The sequence below is a fragment of the Ruditapes philippinarum genome, unplaced genomic scaffold (assembly GCF_026571515.1).
Source record: "Ruditapes philippinarum isolate M1 unplaced genomic scaffold, ASM2657151v2 ctg3172_1_1_1_1, whole genome shotgun sequence".
Taxonomy (NCBI): domain Eukaryota; kingdom Metazoa; phylum Mollusca; class Bivalvia; order Venerida; family Veneridae; genus Ruditapes; species Ruditapes philippinarum.
The window spans coordinates 108,188-129,209 of record NW_026865436.1 but is presented as its reverse complement, the minus strand read 5'-3'; the positions used below and the strand labels follow the sequence as shown (position 1 = coordinate 129,209).

Sequence of the window (21,022 nt, the reverse complement as noted above, 5' to 3'; positions counted from 1 at the left end):
TTATTACTGCGATATTCACGCAATAGAAACATAATGCTAAATACTACAAAGTTAGTCATAATTTGCACATAACAAATGAATAATTACTTGAATCATTTTTCTGTTCTTAAAAGCATGGTACATTTTTCTTAAGTTTGGTTTTCTTGAATTATCTTGGCTCATTAGGAGGCATGCAGCTTTAATTATATCCCTTTTAGCAATTTGGCTGCATTTTTTCTTGTTGAAGGCATAACTCTAAAGCTTTTTAAAGGATTGATAATAGACTTGAATACATGATCAATGGACGAACATTATCTTAAATATTATTACGATCAATAGGAACAGTTCTCTGAGAACAATATCCGAAACTGTTACTACAAATAATAAAACAAAACATTGTCTCAAAATATTACTATAATAAATAGGAGAACATTATCGTAAACTTTTCCTATGATCAAAAGGAGAACATTAACTAAAGCTTTTACTTACATCAATAGGGGAACACTAACTTAAATTATAACTATAATCAATAGGAAAATAATATCTGAAACTATTACTAAGATCATTTGGAGAACATTATTTAAAACTATTACTTAAACCAATAGGAAAACATTAACTTAAACTATCAATATGACAATGACATCTTAAACTATTACTAAGATCAATGGGAGAACATTATTTAAAACTATAACTATGATCAATCATGTCATTAGGAGAACATTAACTTAAACAATTACTATGATCAACAGGGGATCATTATCTTAAAACATTACTAGTCTTTTTTCAAATTGTCTACTCTTTACGCAATTTTCTCACCCATTACCTCCAGTAGGATGCTAGAGACTGACCCCGAACTTATTCGGAAATATGATATATTGTGACTACTAAAGGTGAAGAATGCAATAACATCGAGCCAGTTTGGTCATAGTTTTAAATTATCTACCCGTTTTTGTAAATTTGTTTCAATTTTAATTTAGAATAGAAGGAGGCAATACGTTGCGTATCAAGGAGCTATTATTCTACTCTATCCATTTTAACTAATAAAACTATAGAAAATATCATTAAATGGTCTTTTCCAAAATAAAGGATAGACTCAAGCCGGTTGATCAAGATGGCTGCCATATCTAAAAGCAGAAATTAACTTTTATCAATATTTTCTGGACCGCTAGGTCAAAATTTTGATTATTAAATGAATTCAATAAAAAAAAAACATTTAGTGATACAATTTTAAATTAAATTAATGTTGATTAAATCATTATCTGAAAAGCCAGATAGCCGCCTGCACACTCAATATAGAAATAAGATTTAAGTGATTGATTCGAGTAAATAGTTTTGATGCAACTTTATATGATTAGGCAAATAATGAAATTGTTCCCATATAAACCACACCACAGGTGAGCGATCAAGAGCCATCACGACTTTCTTGTTTTGAATTTAATTATTATGTGTACTTATTGTGTAGATTATGAAATAAATTGATTTTAACTTAACTTGCAGTTATAAAAATGGCAGCTACAATATAGGAAATCTAATAAATTTAACTAACAGTATTTTGACAATCTTTGAAATGGCATGTTTAAAAAATTTAAACATATTTCTAAAGTTTGAATTGTTGCTCTGTAGTATTGAGCGGCACCTAAAGTGATAGTTTTCAAAGTATTAAAAGTTTTGTAATATCAAGTGCTTCCTCGGGCGCGTTTTAGTTTGTTTCTAAGGTTTGAATTTAAATAAATTTGGTGAGGGTCTTTTAGGCAAAGTTACTGCCTAGTACGTCAGAAATAAAGAACATTTTGTACAATAAATTTTAAAACTAACCAGGATAGACAATGTACCGAAACCTATAAAAAATAAGCTGCGAAGTTTCCCTAAATTAAATTTCTTGTGAACTTTTCAATAATTGCAAATGGCTGAGCGACGGTCAGCCATTTTCGGTTGTCTAAAATTCTTATTATGAGTTGTGTGTCAATTGTATGAGATTTTGACGTCGTCAATTATGCAGCATTTTGCAAACTTAAAAGAAATTTAACTTGTTCAACTTTCCGTTGAGGGCGCTTCAAAATGAAAGCCTCGCATGGAGCGCAAATAGGAGTCACAATTTATTCTTCTTAAGTATCACATCTGTCAATCCCTACAACTGTCACTTGTGTAATCGGCAATGGATCATAGAATGTTTAATCGAATATTTTAGCTGTCGTATTTTTTTCACAAAATATATATCTAACAATTTGGTCTGATTTTTTAACAAGAAATTCAACGTTTACTTATCATTTATTTCCAGACCAAGAGATATAGTAGGCATGACATAGTAGTAAACTTGTGTAAAATCCAAGTGTTTTCATTGGTTTTCTTTGAGATCAAGAATGATTTATTCAAATCTCAGCAGCCTTGTCGCAATACCATTTACAGTTGTAATAGGAAAGGCTAATATGACAGTGATTCAGAAACATCTACTCTATCCAGCTTTGTTCCAGGCCCACTTTGGAGGAAATGATTCTGCGGGCGGTACATTAAAAAAATGTTGGAAAGAATCAACTTCCTATGACATTGTACAATCATGCAATTTATTTCGAAACGTCTTCCGATTACCATCAGCATTTCATTTGTTAACCGTGGAGTTGCGTTCAGGTTGCAACCAACTGAGTGAACTTTTAAAAATGTTTCCACCCAGTTTTCAAGAGGTTTTGCTTGTTTTTATACTTTTAAGAAAATTGTGTGAAACCACTCTTTTTTGCACAATCAACAACTGTTTGAATATTTACTTGAAATTTGTTAGACGTTTTTGTCAGTCCAAAGGCATGCTGTTTTATGGATAAATAATCAATAGGAACATTTTCAACAGGCGTTTATGAACTTAATAAAATGTTGTTTATGAAGGCTTTATTTAAATGTTTAAAAAACTAACACAATTTACATTTTTGCATCTTCGTATACTAAGTACACTGAGGATTATCCCCGACCCCTTTTCGAAGGGAAGCAAGAAAACCATTGATACAAACATCAAAGGGCGCAGGGATGAAGTAGCAAAGAACATCGTTGAACAATGCAAGGGCCTTTGCGTTAGATACAGTTTAGTTGTGTTTGGAATGGTTCATCAAGAATTAAAGGATTTTTATACGAAAAGACCTTCAAACCGTCGAAAAATAGATCCATGTTTTTCAAATTGTTTTTTACGCCGATTAAAACACAATTTTTGGTCGTATCTAGGTAGTCAATCTACCTAACCAGCCTTCTTGGATAATGAAACAGTATTTACTAATTTCTCCACAAGCGACCATTTACTTATCCGGTAATACCCCGTGCATGTGTTCGATATGTCAATTATTTAGCTTGTTTTTATGTTTTAAGAATCAATCAAAGTCACTGCTAAATGTATCATTAACATATTTTATTACAGAAAATTTTACGAAACGACCGTATACATTACAAATAGTAGCGGTTCCATGGTCGCTCTAATAGCTAAAGATACATTTTACTGTCAAAATCTTAACCACATAACCTGATGGACTTGAAAATGATAAGCCGTTGTCATGAATAAAAGCCAAACTAGTCTAAACATCCATATGAGTTGTAAAGACTCTATACTGTTGGCTCAATGTTGTTTTTTGATAATTAAACCCCCTTGGTATTCAATTGCCATTGGACTATTGCTAATTAAAAGCAGGGCAAATCCTCTTCACAAATTCAACAGGATAATTTTTATTAAAATTCATTTTAAAGCAAATACAACATAAACAAGTTTTTGTGTGTGTTGTGTTATTTTTCTTTTATTCAATATACTTGATTTTATAATAAATTAGTACATATTATGTGTTAGTTTACACTCCTGATTAATACATGTGTATAAGTCTTTATTGAAAGCATATGCTGTAGCACAAATGGAAATATTGAACTTTTCAATCATTCTAATGGGAAAATCATTCTTACACAAATCTGATCTATTGCTTTAACTAAATAAGCATTTTCTAACTTACAAGTGTGATAATAAGAGTTATTATATAATAGTTAGTAAGACTTATAGATGTTTCAATACCAATTGCATTCAAATGCCATCAAAATATTTATCGTCCACGACAGAAAATGAACGGAATGCTTTACAAAACTAAGGTATATGATATGTAAATAGCAATCTTTACCAGCATTATGTAAGGCTTATGTAATAACCGCAGTGTGCTGTAAGTGTTTAAACAAAACTATAATTATGTACATGTATTTAGTATATATGAAACAAGAATAACATTGTTTCATACTAACAAAATTAAACAATAAAAAGTAGAAATGTCTGGTTTAGTGTTCTAACTTACTTTGGTTATATCTTATCCAAGAAAATCAACAGATTTTAACATCATTTCACCCGACTCCTTGTCAACGACTTTTACAACAATCTCGGTCCCTCCAAAAATAAAACTTATTCCAAATTCGTGGTTTCTTCCAGAGCTTGTGTCAGAAATAGGCACTATCAATGTTCCTATGCGTTTGCATCCATCTTCTGTAGTATGCTGCGGATTTGTTGAAGAGGATGCATATACCCCGGCGGTAATCCGGGTTTGGCTATCGGTAATAGGTGTGTATATTGCCTCTGGTTGTTCTTCATCCACCTTAATGGACTGTCCTGCTTTAACATGAATGTCGAATAAGTCATAACATCTGATATCTCCATTTTTATCCTTTTCAACTCTTCCCATCCGATGTTTGCAGCTCTCACTGTACCTATGAGAAGTATTCTTCCCGTATGTAAACCTGCATATTCTTTCAGTTATTGTTGTAGGTTTGTGCCCGAAGATGACAGCTCCTTTTAAGACTGCTAATCCTGCGTCGTCTGGAACGATTACTTTCAGGTGTTTGAATGTGGACTTTACATTCGTTTGCAACACGGATGATTCAGAAAATCCACCAACCATTAGAATAGCAGCACAACCATCAACTGAAGGTGTCGTCAATAAATATTTGACATGACTTATTATTTTGCGAACGGTTGGTTCAAAAATCTCGTTGAAAACAGCACCATCGATTTTCAATTTATCTCGTAAAACTTGGACTTTGCTTTCAAATCTAGACTGTCGTATTAATTCACTTAATTCCGTTTCTTCGACTTCTAGACATAAGTCAGAAAGGCTAGCTGGAAAACGCATAGTCATGGATCTTGTAGTTTGAATAATGTTGCGTTTTTTGATTTCAAATTCACGGAAAAGGTAAATGTAATCCTCTAAATATTGACTTTTGAGCTTTGAGATGACAACAGGTCCTGTAATATGATTGATTGATAAAGTAAATTAAACCCTGGTTCATCTGATATATCATTGCTATTATATTGGTAAGTACAAAGTGAAACATATCTAAGTTCATACTACGATAAAAAGTCCTAATCTAAAGAAGTCTGTGTTAACACCTTCGATAATTTATCCAAACTTAAGGTTTTTAAAAGAATTTTTATTTTCTTTGCATTTGCACGAAATAAGACATAAAAATAATTTTACGGCTTTCGTAGGAAGCTCTAAAAGCTTATTTCGAAAACTTTTTTTTCGTAAAGGTTACCGTTACTGTTACATATTCACTTATTCTGTGTAAGTTATGATTTAAAAAAATGGTTCACTATCAAATATTTCTTTGTGTCAAATATGAGTAACCTACCACAATACTTGTAGAACCCTTTAAAAACTTTATTTCTTTAGTTCCCCCCCAGCACCCGCCCCTTGCTTTTGGGGTTCTTCAAATTCCATTGTCAGTTTTATGAATTATGTCAATGTTCCCCCGTTAAAAGAACAAAAAATTAACCCCAAAATCTTTTCTCTTAAAAATTAAAAAGAAAATTAGCAAGCATATTACTTGCATTCAAATGAAAATACAAAGGATTTTTTCTGACAGGTTTAGACAAGATAATACATGTATGCAAAAGTTTATAAAATAAGAAAACAGTTTGTTTTCGCGTTTCGTTTTAGTTATTCATTTAAGAAGAATACCTCCTGCGTCAAGGACAATATATTTTGTTCCTGGTGAAAACTGGGAAATAGATGTAACTTCTTGTTTGGTACCTATTGACACTGGAAGATGTCGACAATAAATAGATGCGGCTTCAGGTTCAAGACATAACCTTAGGTTTCCTGAAATCTTAGCCTATAAAATCAAAAGGTTAATAAGACTGGATAAAGTAAATATTCAAATTAGCTTAGATTCGTAAAATAAATATCGTATGAAAAGAAAATATGAAAATAATGGAAATAACTATGTAAATATATTTTTATTACATGCGCGAATATCGAGGGGCAGTGATTGCATACGGTTATATGAATAGTTCCCGTCTTTAGTAAAGGTTCGTAAATGATCAGGTTCTGAAATCTGTAACATACTAGTATGAATCTATAGGCATATTATTAATGGCTTGATTCTTTACACTAAAAGCATTAACTAATTTAAATAGTTTTATCCGTTTTGATTATTAAATATGACTGATGCGATATACCTGTTTTGTGCCTCCCTTCATAAAGTTTGTGCATCGTTTCCCTAAATTGCTGGAAAGTAAGAAACCCCGTGTTTTCAAGCAATAAAAATGGCATCAATGTGATTTTTTAGAGTATAGAAAATCCTTCTTAATAAAACAATGGATAGGAGAAAACCCCCATTTCCCATAGTTTTTTCCATCTCATCTTCTAGTGTATCAGCGGTATTCCCCTTAACATAAGCTACAATATTCAATTAATTTCTTAAATATTCGATACATGTTTTTGTTAGTAATTTCAAGTTCACTGTCTGAAAAATCCCGCGAAATGATTAATGTATACTATTTTATACGTACTTAAGCGGAAATAGATTATCTTAATTGATAGCTTGATAAGGAAACCGTGACAAATCGAAACTGTTTTTTCATTATTACAAGCTCAATTATGAATCTCTTTTGTATTATTTTACTTCAATTTAACTTTACTTTTCTTTATAAATTACTGCAAAACATTTTTGTGTGATTAACATTGCCCCTGGCGAGGGGTAAAATGAAACAATGAGTTGGTCAAAGTTGAACAGTAACTATAAAAAGAATAAATCTCAAAACTAAACGTTCATGTCATTCTTTTTTCGTCATTAAGTTCAGATATATTTCAAACAAATTTTCATAAGTATGCACAGGCACTTTAATGAATTTATTATTTTTAATATGGGATCAGCTCTATCATTTTGCATTTTGCTGAGGTAATTCTTGTTTAATTAAGGTTGCGATGCGGAAGATCCCTATGATTTTAAACTAGGCATTTTAACTTAAAAACAATTTCTTCATTTAAGTATCACAATTTCAATTTCCCACACCCATACTGTTTTATTTTGCCCTTATATACCTTTGGTACGATTAATTTATAACAAACTCACTCATTTATTCATATGTACGTTTTGTTTACGTGTGATCACTTTCTAATTAGAGATTTCACTATATAATAACTCGTACATGTAATGAATTCTGAATTATGTAAGAAATTTCCTCCTCGCTGCATACTACAAAAATGCAGTTACAATTTCACATGTGTGTACGAAATTAATTGTCTAGCAATATACCAGTTCAAGTTTTAAGGGAAGAGTAATTATGTCACATGAAAAATTCTTAATAACTCAGGGAATGTCACATTTTGCCCTCGTCTTTGCAGACAGGGAGGGAGAAAGACATGGATAGATAAAGGTTTGAATGCGTGCACGTACTTATGTACGTATTTATTTAATATGTGGCATTCATTTTATACATACATTTTCTTTAAAAAGCATCATTTTAAATCTTTTGAAGAAGAACCATTCATGTTGTTCCTTTTTCTCGCATATTTCAGCATATCTGTCCTCAGCATCATAACCGAAAGAATCTGGCGTTGTTCCATCAGAGTTTATAAGAATGCACGTCGGAACTGAAACCAATACAGTTTTAGTTTTGATTTGGCATCAGTAGAAACAAAATACACACAGTTGTCAAGGACATTTGCGTGAGATTGATATTTGAATAATAATAATAATAACTTTTATCATATTGAGATTTATAATAAAAATAACCGAACATTAAATTATTATTTTCGTTATTAGTTATTTTTCCAATTCATGTTCATAATTACATGTATAAGCATACACATTAGGCCTTTAAAAGCAATGGATTCCCATTGTTTTGACTTGTTGTAAGAAAGACAATTTTTCTCAGAAATTTAACGGTGCATATGATACGAATAGGACAATAGACATACTTAAAACTTGAAAACTTAATGACTTAATTAGTTTATCAAATCATGTTTTGAAAATTGAAAATAAACGATAGGACGATCGAGTAACATCGCATCGCCGATATTTTGTCTACTAAATAGAATTTTGGAATGTAATTTTCAATTTATGACAAAAAAGTATACAGGATTAAGGGCCTCATTGAATTACTGTGACCGATCAGTAAGAACGCGAACATTTATCGGACTGAAGGCCAGTTCAATGTAAAGAGCTGACTGTGAGGTCACGATGATGCTTTGACACTCGAAGTACTGTGTGTTCTTACTCATATTTTACAGCACTTTTCTAGAAAATTATGGTAAAATTTCAACGAAGAAGGAAATCATATTGTTTAGTTAACAACATTTCTATAAAAATTCTGATAACTTTTGTTATTGCATGTTTTGTACACGCCACTAAAGTTTAGTACCGTCATTATCCTGCTAGAACCTGCTCAGACGGAAACTAAATACTTTCTTGTCGGACAGATTGTGTTATCGTGAATTATATATTATTGAAAGTCCCGCTGACACTTAAATAAAACTAAAGGAAGAACACATTTATGTAACGTATTATATATAACAACATGTATCTTATATCGCTCAATGCGGCCTCAGTGAAAGGTTGCTCATGGGCAACATACCATGTCAAAATGATAAATATTTAAAAACAAACTCATCAAATAAACTTTAAGCATAACAATTAAATATATGTTATGCATCGTACTAAATATTGAACATCAGTTTAAAGTTGATAAAAGTTCCCCATCCAATCACCTAACGTACAATTTGTGTAAGACATTTACACTTATGATTGTCCGAGATATTACCAAATAGTTATATCTATACTTAGATATCCGGACGTGCTTCGCGCGGGCAAATATAATAGTCATAACGGAAACCGCAATTTGATAAGTACATGTACATTTATTACGAAATGACTGTAATACGACTGTAATACGACTAAAATACGTAATGAACGACTTAAATACGAAATGATTCATTTCAAATACCCTTTCTCAAATTGTCGATACATGTATATGTTTTAGAAAACCAATGTATTATCAAATGATACATATGCTTTGATAATAGACTATATATACTCTCAGTTTCACTAGGGATGGAAAATTTTGATACTGAACAAGTTCGTTAATAATAATTTAAGACAATAGAGTCATCCTATTTTTTCAAATGAGTAAACTGAAGTGGATAATATTGTACCTTTAAGTGATAAAGTTGAGTGTGGAATATTCTTTGCTGTTATCTTCAGAGGATCTCGTTCATAGTCAGACTTGTATGAAAACGCCCATCCTGAGTACGTTGTCCCAAAATCAATGGCTACAACAACTAACGAGCTCATTGCCTATATGAAGAAAATTTCTGTTAATATGTTTTTATTGTTAGGGAGAACAGGAACATGTTTTGCGAAGACGTGTGACCCCGGCTTTGGTTCTTGCCGGTAACCAGTATGTTAAAAAGATTATAGAGGGGTGTTTGTTAAGAAAAAGATAAATCAGCTATAACATTAATTATATTTTTGACAAGTTATAACCCTAAAAGAGGGTTGTTAAATTAGTAAGCAGACAATATCTCTCCTGTCTACATTTTTATTTCTTATATTTATAGGTTGGCTGCGCTTCGGGGTAATATACCAATTCTCGGGTTGACAATATCCTCCATCACACCGACGGCCATGTGTTATTTTTATAAGATTGTCGCGATTGATTGGTTTACCACAAGTGATATTCGTTCTCGATCAAACACGTTTATATAATGAGAAAGAACTTTATTAATAGCGTGGGATCTTTCAAGAATCAATCTCGAGGAAGAACAAAAATTGAGTAAATTAAAAAATACACTATTGTTTTCCAGTATGTAATATTGATTACGTATTTGTTTAGAAATAAACACATTAACGTATTATTTATAATGAACTTTGTTAAGAAACATATATTAAGAAATACAAGTTTTTTTTAAAAAAAAGTGGGTGAGGAATGAAAGTTTGTTTACAAAGCATAATCTGACAACAGACTTCATAATTTTCAGAATGAGTTAAGTGAGTTATGATTCATCAAATAACCAAGAGCTATGATACAATACGGAAATCTATGGTATGGAAATTTAATGTTTATCTATCTACATTCTACAAAGTAAACAAGACTGTAGACAAGGTGATCCTATTTGACTGTTACATTTTCATTTAATTTGCAGTTATATTAGCTATGAAAATATAACAATGTAATGGTGTTAAAGGGATACACTTACTTATAAATAGTGATGAAAACGAAATTACACATTATTTGCAGATGATAACTCACTATTATTAAACAATTATGAAAAAAAAGTTCATTAATTCCTTCTGTATAAATTTTATGTATAAATATGGAACGCCGTGACTGTCTTATGTTATTAATATTTTTGCTATCTTGTGAAACGATAATATTATTTTGTCGTTTGAGCATGTTAACATGTGCAAATTACATCACGTCTTGTCAAAGGAACATGCTGACTTGTACAAACAGCATGTTAACTTGTCAAATTATTATGATGACATGTGCAGACAACATGCTAACTTGTCAAAGTATCGTGATGACTTGTGCAAACAACATGTTAACTTGTCAAAGTATAATGATGACTTGTGCAAATGACACGGTAACTTGTCAAAATGTAATGATGACTTGTGCAAACGACATGTTAACTTGTCGAATTATTGTGATGACATGTGCAAACAGCATGTTAACTTGTCAAAGTGTCATGATGACTTGTGCAAACGCCATGTTAACTTGTCAAAGTTTAATGATGACTTGTGAAAACGACATGTTAACTTGTCGAATTATCGTGATGACATGTGCAAACAGCATGTTAACTTGTCAAAGTATCATGATGACTTGTGCAAACAGCATGTTAACATGTCAAATAACCATGATGACTTGTGAAGACAACATGTGAACTTGTCAAAGAATCGTGATGACTTGTGCAAATGACATGTTATCTTGTATCATACTGACATGTCAAACCGTACTGTTAACTTGTCAAAGTATTATGATGACTTGTGCAAACGACATGTTAACTTGTCGAAATATTGTGATGACATGTGCAAACAGCATGTTAACTTGTCAAAGTTTAATGATGACTTGTGAAAACGACATGTTAACTTGTCGAATTATCGTGATGACATGTGCATACAGCATGTTAACTTGTCCAAGTATCATGATGACTTGTGCAAACAGCATGTTAACATGTCAAATAACCATGATGACTTGTGAAGACAACATGTGAACTTGTCAAAGAATCGTGATGACTTGTGCAAATGACATACTGACATGTCAAAACGTACTGTTAACTTGTCAAAGTATCATGATGACTTGTGCAAATACCATGCTAACATGTAAAAATTCCATGATGACATGTGTAAACAGCATGTTAACTTGTCGAATTATCGTTATGACATGTGCATACAGCATGTTAACTTGTTCAAGTATCATGACATCTTGTGCAAACGACATGTAAACTTGTCCAAGTATAATTATGACTTGTGCAAATGCTATACTAACTTGTCAAAATTTCATGATGACATGTAAAAACAGTATGTTAACTTGTCAGATCATCGTGATAACATGTGCAAACAACATGCTATCTTGTCCAAGTATCATGGTGACTTGTGAAAGCGACATGTTAACTTGTCAACATTTCATGATGACATGTGCGAACAGCATGTTAACTTGTCAATGTATCATGATGACTTGTGCAAATGCCATGTTAACTTGTCAACGTATCATGATGACTTGTGCAGACAACATGTTAATTTGCAAAGAATCGTGATGACTTGTGCAAAACACATGTTTACATGTTAAGGTATTATGAGCATGTCATCACGATAATTCGACAAGTTAACATGCTGTTTGCACATGTCATCATGAAATCTTGACAAGTTAACATGTCGTTTGCACAAGTCATCATGATATTTTGACAAGTTAACATGTCGTTTGCACATGTCATCACAATACTTTGACAAGTTAGCATGTTGTCTGCACATGTCATCATAATAATTTGACAAGTTAACATGCTGTTTGTACAAGTCAGCATGTTCCTTTGACAAGACGTGATGTAATTTGCACATGTTAACATGCTCAAACGACAAAATAATATTATCGTTTCACAAGATAGCAAAAACATTAATAACATAAGACAGTCACGGCGTTCCATATATAAACTTGAGAATTCTGCAAACTTTGTGAGATCATGGTTTTAAATCTGTCAAAATGTATTTTATCAACACGGTGAATTGTTAGTTAAAAGTAACTATAAGAACAAGTTACAGGTAATAGCCGCTTAGTTTTAATAGCATCAAACTTTAAAACCTGCAGCAAAAGTACCCACGTCCTTAATATTTCTATCACAATGACTTACTTATGCTTAGTTTCTTATTATAAGTTATTACACCGAACCAATCATAGTTGTCAAATGTATTTTATAATAAGTACAAATATCAATTAAACTAATTACTTGAATAATATTATGCGAACTCTGTCAATACACCGAGACAGAAGAAGAAAATAGTTTTATTCTTATAAGCAATGCTGACCGTGATTTAAGAGTTCGACTACTTATTACTTCATTTCAATTATAAACCTAGTATGTAGAATTGTATATAAATGCTTAGTTAAATAATAGATCAATTAAAAAACGTACACTTTTATCTATTGCGCCACGTGAAAAAAAAGAATAAAAGATTTATTGAATTTATATGCAAGACTATAACAGTCTTTAATATATTCACTGTTAAATACTTCATTAATGACATAGAATCTTGTATTCAACACTAATTTCATATTCATTAGAGCTTATTCTCCAGATAATAATTAATTTTGTTAAATTGTGAGACTAACTTTTTCTATATTAGTTTTATGTATAACGAGTTAAATAAAACATTCTAAGTCTCTTCTTCTTCTTTGTGATAATGAAATAAACAACGTGATGCGATGATACAACTGATGACAATTATGATTGAGGTACATTACTGTACGTTTAGGATAATAATTTAGTACGTGACGTGGTGGTCAAGTCCACTTTTACGGTGTTAAACGGTGTTATCATATTGTGTATATTATCTTTAGGCACGCAGGCTTGCGATAAAAATTTAAAAAATCGACAAATTAATCAACTGTCAGCGTAATGCAGTAGGTAAGCTTGTCAGATAATCTTGTAATTAAATATCAATGCAAGACTAGTGAGTATTGTACTTTTTTTCGCAAATTTAAAATAAGTTTTATATTATTATAAACAATCAAATAGAATTATATCATCTTGACGTAAAGAAGTATAAAGTTTGTAATTTCTATTAACTTCTCACTTCACATTTTTGTTTGTTTTGGTGCAACATTATACTGAATACAAGATGGAATGATTACATATACACAAATTATTTCAACTATCTTTCAGATAGCACGAAATACTCTAGCACTGCACAAGTACTATGACTACTGCATACTACACACTACACAGGATAAAAGATATTTTTACTGGTATATTAACATTATTAGATATTATAACAAAACTACCTTTATTTTCAAATTCATTTGCATCTTTAGTAAAACAGAAAAAATAGGGAAACAAAAAAGTTGTATTGCATATCACTGACTTTACCAACTTTGCCAATCCGGACATTTAAAATTCTATTTTTTATCTTGTACTATATTCTCTTCTAAAAACCTGCTTTACCTATTCAGACAAAGATTGTAAACTTTTGTGTACACAAAAAATGCTTCATCACTCTCACATTATCATAGCGGCACAGTGCAATTAAAATTGTTTAAAATAGATGTGAGGCCTAATAGGAATGTCCCGACATATTGCATACAAATAAACGGAGTCATAAAATGGAATTTAGCGGCGGACATAGAAAGACCAAAACTGACAATGCATTTAATTTTCTCTCGAGATCTTCACTTTATTAAAGCCAAAACATGTTTACAGGTTGACAGTGATGAAATATATATATTTATTATGCCTCACATTCAAATTGTTTTCTACCTTATCTTTGCTGTATTGGATTCTGCTGACTGGTAGTATTTTTGAACTCATACTCCTATTTCTGTTGAAGAAACTTGCTGGGCTGGTAATGGACAATAATTTACCTTCCTTCATTCAGAACCCTTAGGTGGTACACCTGTATGCAAAATTTAAAAAGGTTTACCGTACGGAAATCAAGTTATGGCCACTTTTCTGAACTCAAGCTAGGATATGTTATGAGGGCCCCTTTTTTTAGAAATAAGGAACCTTTAAATAATCTGCAATAACATTCTAATGAAAAATGTTTCCCATTAATTTTTGGTAAGAAACAAAATGTACCATTCAGCTTACAATCCACATAAGCAAAACTATGGTTTTCTATTTGAAATTTATGAAATCTGTATAAAAATGTTACCCTACCCCGCCCATTTTTACCACGTGTCTACTTAGGGAGCCGTAGTTGAATAATCTTTAAAATTTACCCAGATGAGTGCCTGTTTTCAAAGTTTCCCTAAACTTTTAAAGAAGTATATTGGTTGATCTTGTAAAATATGAAATACTTTTACCTTCTAGTTATGTTGAAAATATCATGTACCATATAAATTACTAGATTTAGCATAATTTAGCTAATAAATACCTATATAAATTAAAAAAACCATGGGACATGAGAGATACATAAATAATGTTAAAAGAAAAAAAAGAAAGAAAAAAAGTTGACCCTTCTGCGGATTGAAGCCACGGCCCTCATTTTCAATGTAGTTAACAGTAGTTCTAGCCTATTTGAATACTCTTCAAAGTGGAGGTAATGCATTAGGATGCAATTGCAACTACTCGGCCCTTTCCGTCAGTCTTCGGATAAGGACCTCGAACACAATAGTTTGAATACACAGAACGGATGCGGTATTTCGGTCTAACCTAGTTAATAAACTAAACATTTAAACAAAAAGTAATTTAATGCTGGGAGTTGTTGACAAGTTTTTTTCAAATATATGTAGTAAAAGTCCACCTAAAATAAGTGAATTCACAGGTACAAAATCAAACAATACATTATTTATATATTTATTATTATGGTTTTAGAAACCGAAAGTACAAAAAAAACAACCTGTTGGCATTTAGTCGGATTTGTTTAAAATTGAACATCAATGGGCATATTTAAATAACAAATTGCTGTCAGACATATTTTCAAGCATAAAAGTACCGGGAAATTAGATGTCAAATATATACATTTGTTTTACATTATCACTATTTCTGTTTACATCTGAAACCACGTTGTAGAACTACTGCATTAGGATAGTTATACATTAAAGTTTTGCATGGAAATATTTATATATACTGATTAATCTTTGGATAGCAAGATCATTCATTAACAATTATTAGTGAATTTCATCACACTTATGTGTTAAAAGACTTAAGTATTGCAAAACTACAAAGTCAAACATCTACCCCCTATTTATCATGTTATAGTTATTGCTGTTTTTGGGCATAGCAAAGAAAACTAGCGATACATCAGGAAGCGGTTTATCATCTTACCAGTGAAAGCGTGCATGCAACTAATATTGACCAGTATTAACAATTGTTATCACCAGGTGACGGTAGGCTGCAATTATGAGATGTGCAATAAGAAATAAATTGATTAAGGTCCAATTAATGTTTTTCAATTATCAAAAGATTTATGATGTTGAGAATGGAGAGGATACCATACCCTGTATGCATTGGCACTTATAGTCATATTTCTTCAACCATTTAACATACTCACCAAAAATTCATAATTATTTTGTCTCTAAAATCATTTTTTTAGGTGACTGTCAAAAAAAAACTTTATTTCTAGAATGAATTTTTACTAAAATACCCTTTTCTGTATTAAGGATTTCTTGGTTAAATATTTTGAGCCCCTTGGCTCCATATCCTCAGTCATTGATGGTAGTCATTCAAAATTTCACAAATACGTTCCGGGTCAATGTCCAATATCCATAACTAAAGCATGGTTTTTGACTGACATATACACATTTGAAATTTATAGGCATTTTCATTTGAACTTAAAATTATAATCACAATTACAGTTCACTACCCTAAAACCAATAACTAAAGTAGTATGGACTCAAATAATACCACTTTGTGAACTTTGAATGTTTCTGTTTAAGATGTGCGCAAGGTCTTTCTTTGCAAACACAATGTATTCACTGAGGCGAAAAGTATTCTAGAGTTTAAGATTTTGAAAACAATTCCTCAGGATCATAATTATTTTAGGTCACTTAAACTTTGACTCTAGAATACTGTTCAACTCTGTAAAATAATGAACTTTTTGTTGCAGTTTCTAAATTTCCAATAATTTGGTGAATATGATGTGATTTATATTTAAAATTCAAAATATATACTTTTTTCTGGATGTCAGCTATAAAATTATTAAACAAAGAATATTAAAATACCTGTTTATGACTTTAAAACGTACAAAAAACGTAGCAAAGCAACACTTGTATAAAAGTGACTTACGACAGTTTTCCTTTTAACCCTCGAGATGTGCACTGGTACAATGTAGATTGCTCAATTAGGCGAGTTTAATCTTGTTGGTAACTAAGAGACTTTCCTTGGGATCAAGTTTTATTCCACAATTTAACCACGGTACTCAATAGTTATCACTCAGCATAAGGTAGCATACACAAAGCCATATCGATTTTTAGTTTTTTTGTCATAGATAATTCATTTGCAAACGTACAAATCGTTATTTGTCTAAATAATTTAAATCATGTGTATTTCAACAAACTATGTCTCTGGCATTTATAAGGACACTAGCTTTTTAAAGCATACACTAAACTATTATATACGTTTTGCAAAACTCGGTGTCAACCAATATTATATGCGACGGCCAACACAGAAAGAGTTGACTCTTCAACGTGACCCTTTTAATTAACATTGTATGAAATAAAATAATTTGTCATTCATAATAATGTTTGAATTTTAATGCCCGTGAAATCGTTATTTTAAGACTATTTATAATTAATTTAATATAAAAGGATCATGAACGTTCATGCATGGATATTAAGGTGAAAAACAAAATGCATTATTATTGACACAGTTTAAAATTTATACTTTAAGCACAGTGAAATCCAAAATGATATGTATATATACCAATCATAAGTCCCTGTTTAACCAATACCTTTCCCTTGACGAAAATCATGTTTTACATAAGGAAGGAGCCTAGTAAAATGTTAAATGGCGGCAAATCGATGAAAATATCTTATTATTACAAAAAAAACAACATTTGAATAAAGAACAAAATATTACTATAAAGACAAGATATGTACATGTGAGACTGTTTACAAATTAAAAAAGCATTTGAAAACAGTTAATGCTATATGTCCATCTTTAAATAACTGAAAAATACATTTACATTGACTTTATTAGATTTTATAATGTTATATTAACTACATTGATGGTAATTTTATATCACATATTCACAAATCAGTTCAATATCTTATTTAGGGTAGATGTGTTATTTCTTTTCATACGTCCGTTTCAAACATGGGTCAAATTTTAATTCCTCCCCTGGCAGGCGGGCGGACGTTGTCAAATTTTGTCCGGAACATATATCCTACACGCAAGGAGGAATTCCAATGACACTTCATAGCAATGTTCACCAATATGAGAATCTGTTTCGCGCACATAAATCAGGGGTGCGTTCCACAAACGTACTTACGTTATCGTAACTCGAGTTTGATCGTTACTTTTGTGAAAGAAAAACTTACGTATTTATTTTCGTTTCACTGAACTTTCTTAGCTACGCATTAAGTCGCATTTGCATAAGTTTAAACGTAAAGTCATGCTCACTTATTATTAGCGTAAATTGCACGTTTTGATAAGTGAAACGCAACAAACGTAAATTTACGTTTTGCGTAAGTCCAAATTTACGTAAAAAGGTACGCAAGATTGACGGAATGTTAGTGAACGCTCGCCATATCTCCAGGTAAATGGTTAAGGTCACACTAAGATGTCATTGAAAAACGCTTGACTGTCCTGAGCAGACCTTCTACATGCATAAAGGGATTTCAATATAACTTGGCACATATGCTCACAATTGTCAGCCGCAAAGTTGCGAGCAAAATTAAGGTCCCTGCGGCGAAGGTCAAGGTCACACATATGGGGTCAAAGTTCAGATAAAAATATGAAAATGTGTATTTGGACCATATAGTCATCATTTATTGAGGGATTGAAACACAATTGTCATTATTATGACTACTGGTGTAAAACATGTGATTTCAGTTAATATATGCAAGATCAAGGTCATTAAATATGATAGTCAAGGTTACTCAAGATGATAAATTATAGAGATTTTGTCCAGAGTATATCTCTTACAAATTTTTAGGGATTCATATAAAACTTCATTGAAATGTTTGCAACTATAAGAAGCAGTGTCATGTGCATAAACTAGAGTTTTAGGTGAAAGGTCAAGGTCAAACTTAGAGGTCATAAAAACACTTGCCGGAGCAATACCTCTACATGCATAAAGGGATTTTAATATAATAAGCACAAATGTTCACCTCTGAAAGGTGGAATGTTGCATGTAAAATTTAGGTCCCTGCAGCCAAGATCAAACCACAAATAGGGTCAAAGTTCAGATTAAAATATGAAATGTATATTCGGACCATTTACTAATCATTTATTGGGGGATTGAACACAAATGGTCATTATCATGACTACTGTTGTGAAACAAATAATTAAGGTTAATATTTGCACGGTCAAGGTCACTCAAGATGAAGACAAAATATTGTTTTTTTTTCCAGAGAATATATCCTCTACGCATAGTGGATTCTTATGAAACTTCATAGAAATAATCACCACTTTGAGAAGCAGTGTCACGTGCATTAATCATGTGTCTAGATTAAAGGTTAAGGTTACACTTTTCTTGTAGGTATTTCTTGTTTTTTTGATATACAGATTTTCAAGTGAGACCAGGGGTGTAATATCTGATGCCAAAATTGAATTTTGATCTCAGCTGACCTACTTTTGATATTATTGATCTTAGTCGACCTACGTTCTTGCTTTTTGACGTACGGACACCACAGAATTTGGACTTAGGGTGTAACTTATGATGTCAAATCAAATTTTGATATAATCTGATATACTGTTGATATTTTTGATATCGCTTGACCTACGTTTTTGATTTTTGACATACATACTTGAATCTTTGGTGTTATTTGTGATGCCAAATTGATTTTTGAAAGCAGTGGACCAACCTCTTGTTCTTTTGATACCACATGACTTTATTTCTTGCTTTTTGACATACAGACATGAAATTCGGACCAAGGCTGTAATTTCTGGTGCTTAATTGAATATTTATATCAACTGGCCTTCTTTTGATATTTTGTACATTGCTTAACCTATTGTCATTATTTTGAGGTACAGTTATGATACCATATAGAATGTATAAAAAGTTTAAAACATTAACACTTTACCATCAAAATATACCCTGGTCATTTATTCTGCATTTATTCTACATATATGTAGTCTCATAGGAACACTCTTGCAACATAGATAATTTTAACAAAGTTTGACACAATATTTAAATTTATATAGTGAACAATGAAATGACGAGTCAGATGAGTGATCAAGGGCCATCTTGGCCCTATTTTTAATAATGAAGAAGAAGAAAAAATCAGTTAGTGTTGTGAAAGTATATAGATAAAGGGGGAAGTTAAAGTTTAGCTGGACTTGCCTTTAGGTAAGTTCATTTACACTGAAACACAGTTGTTTCTGGTGAGCGACCCAGGGCCATCATGGCGCTCTTTTTTTTTACTTCCAGTAATATGCAATTTTAGTGATAATTCTTTCGTATGTCAAAGGGCTAAGAACTATTCTTAATTCAATGAGAAGAACATGGTTGTTTAAGAAGAATATGCAAATAATAACTGTGAATCAACTTAGTGTCATTAATATGAAATTTTGTGTTTTCTTTGATAAATATCATTTTCATGGATACTTAAATTTGTGGACTGTTTATTTTTCCAAAAGGTAAAATGTAAATAGGTTGATGCAAAATAATCATACAGCAGATGAAATGTTATTTCATCGTATCTTGAATTTGGTGATGGACCCTTTGAAGCTGTTATTACACCAATAAAAGTTGAGCAAGCTCTTCCATATAAATATTCTAGAGCATATTCAAGGAAATATTTATGCCAACTTAAATTCAAAAGAACATCTCATGATTAATGGTCACATTACAGTGACAACTCTTGTTTAAAGCGGCATGCCTCCAAATTCATTCTAGTTTTCATGGCGATTTTGAAAATGTGTTTAAAAGTAAAATATTATGAAGAAAACCAAGAAAGTAATTCACACATTGTAAACAGCACTTACAATACAGTCCCCTCCAAAAGTTTCTGGACATATTTACAAATCATATACAATGAAAGAAATATCAATAAATTAACAGTTAAGGGAATAAATTATCTCTTTAAAACTATCTTCAACAATAACATCAAACATCAGCAAAAACAACACTTGTCAACATCTTCAGGCCATACATGTAAATAATCAGTCAAAAGTATCGGTAGCAGTTTAATTGTCCCCAAAACGTCCTCGTTCATACATTACAGTTTGTGCGTCATAATATTTGGTATGCCCTACGTGGGTTTCAATGACATCCTGTATTCTGTTAGACATGCCTCTCACAAGCCGACGAGAAAACCTTTCTCTGGGTATGGCCTCCCATGATGCCACTGCATTTGCCTCCAATTCAACCATGTTGCGACTTAATCGATTCTTAAGTCAACATTTGACATTCCACCACAAGTTTTCTATGGGATTGATGTCTGGTGATT

At 31.6% G+C, this 21,022-nt stretch overlaps 1 protein-coding gene across 1 annotated transcript; it reads right to left on the bottom strand.

Moving 5' to 3' along the window:
- Positions 1-4,292: 4,292 nt before the first annotated feature.
- On the bottom strand, positions 4,293-20,945 carry LOC132729000 (heat shock 70 kDa protein 12B-like). The gene is made up of 6 exons (XM_060714724.1): positions 20,829-20,945; positions 9,414-9,555; positions 7,745-7,853; positions 6,437-6,485; positions 5,937-6,090; positions 4,293-5,221 (listed from the first exon to the last, which is right to left on the bottom strand). Exons 1-6 carry the CDS (start codon positions 20,943-20,945, stop codon positions 4,293-4,295), a joined length of 1,500 nt encoding a protein of 499 aa, XP_060570707.1.
- Between the last annotated feature and the right edge of the window lie 77 nt (positions 20,946-21,022).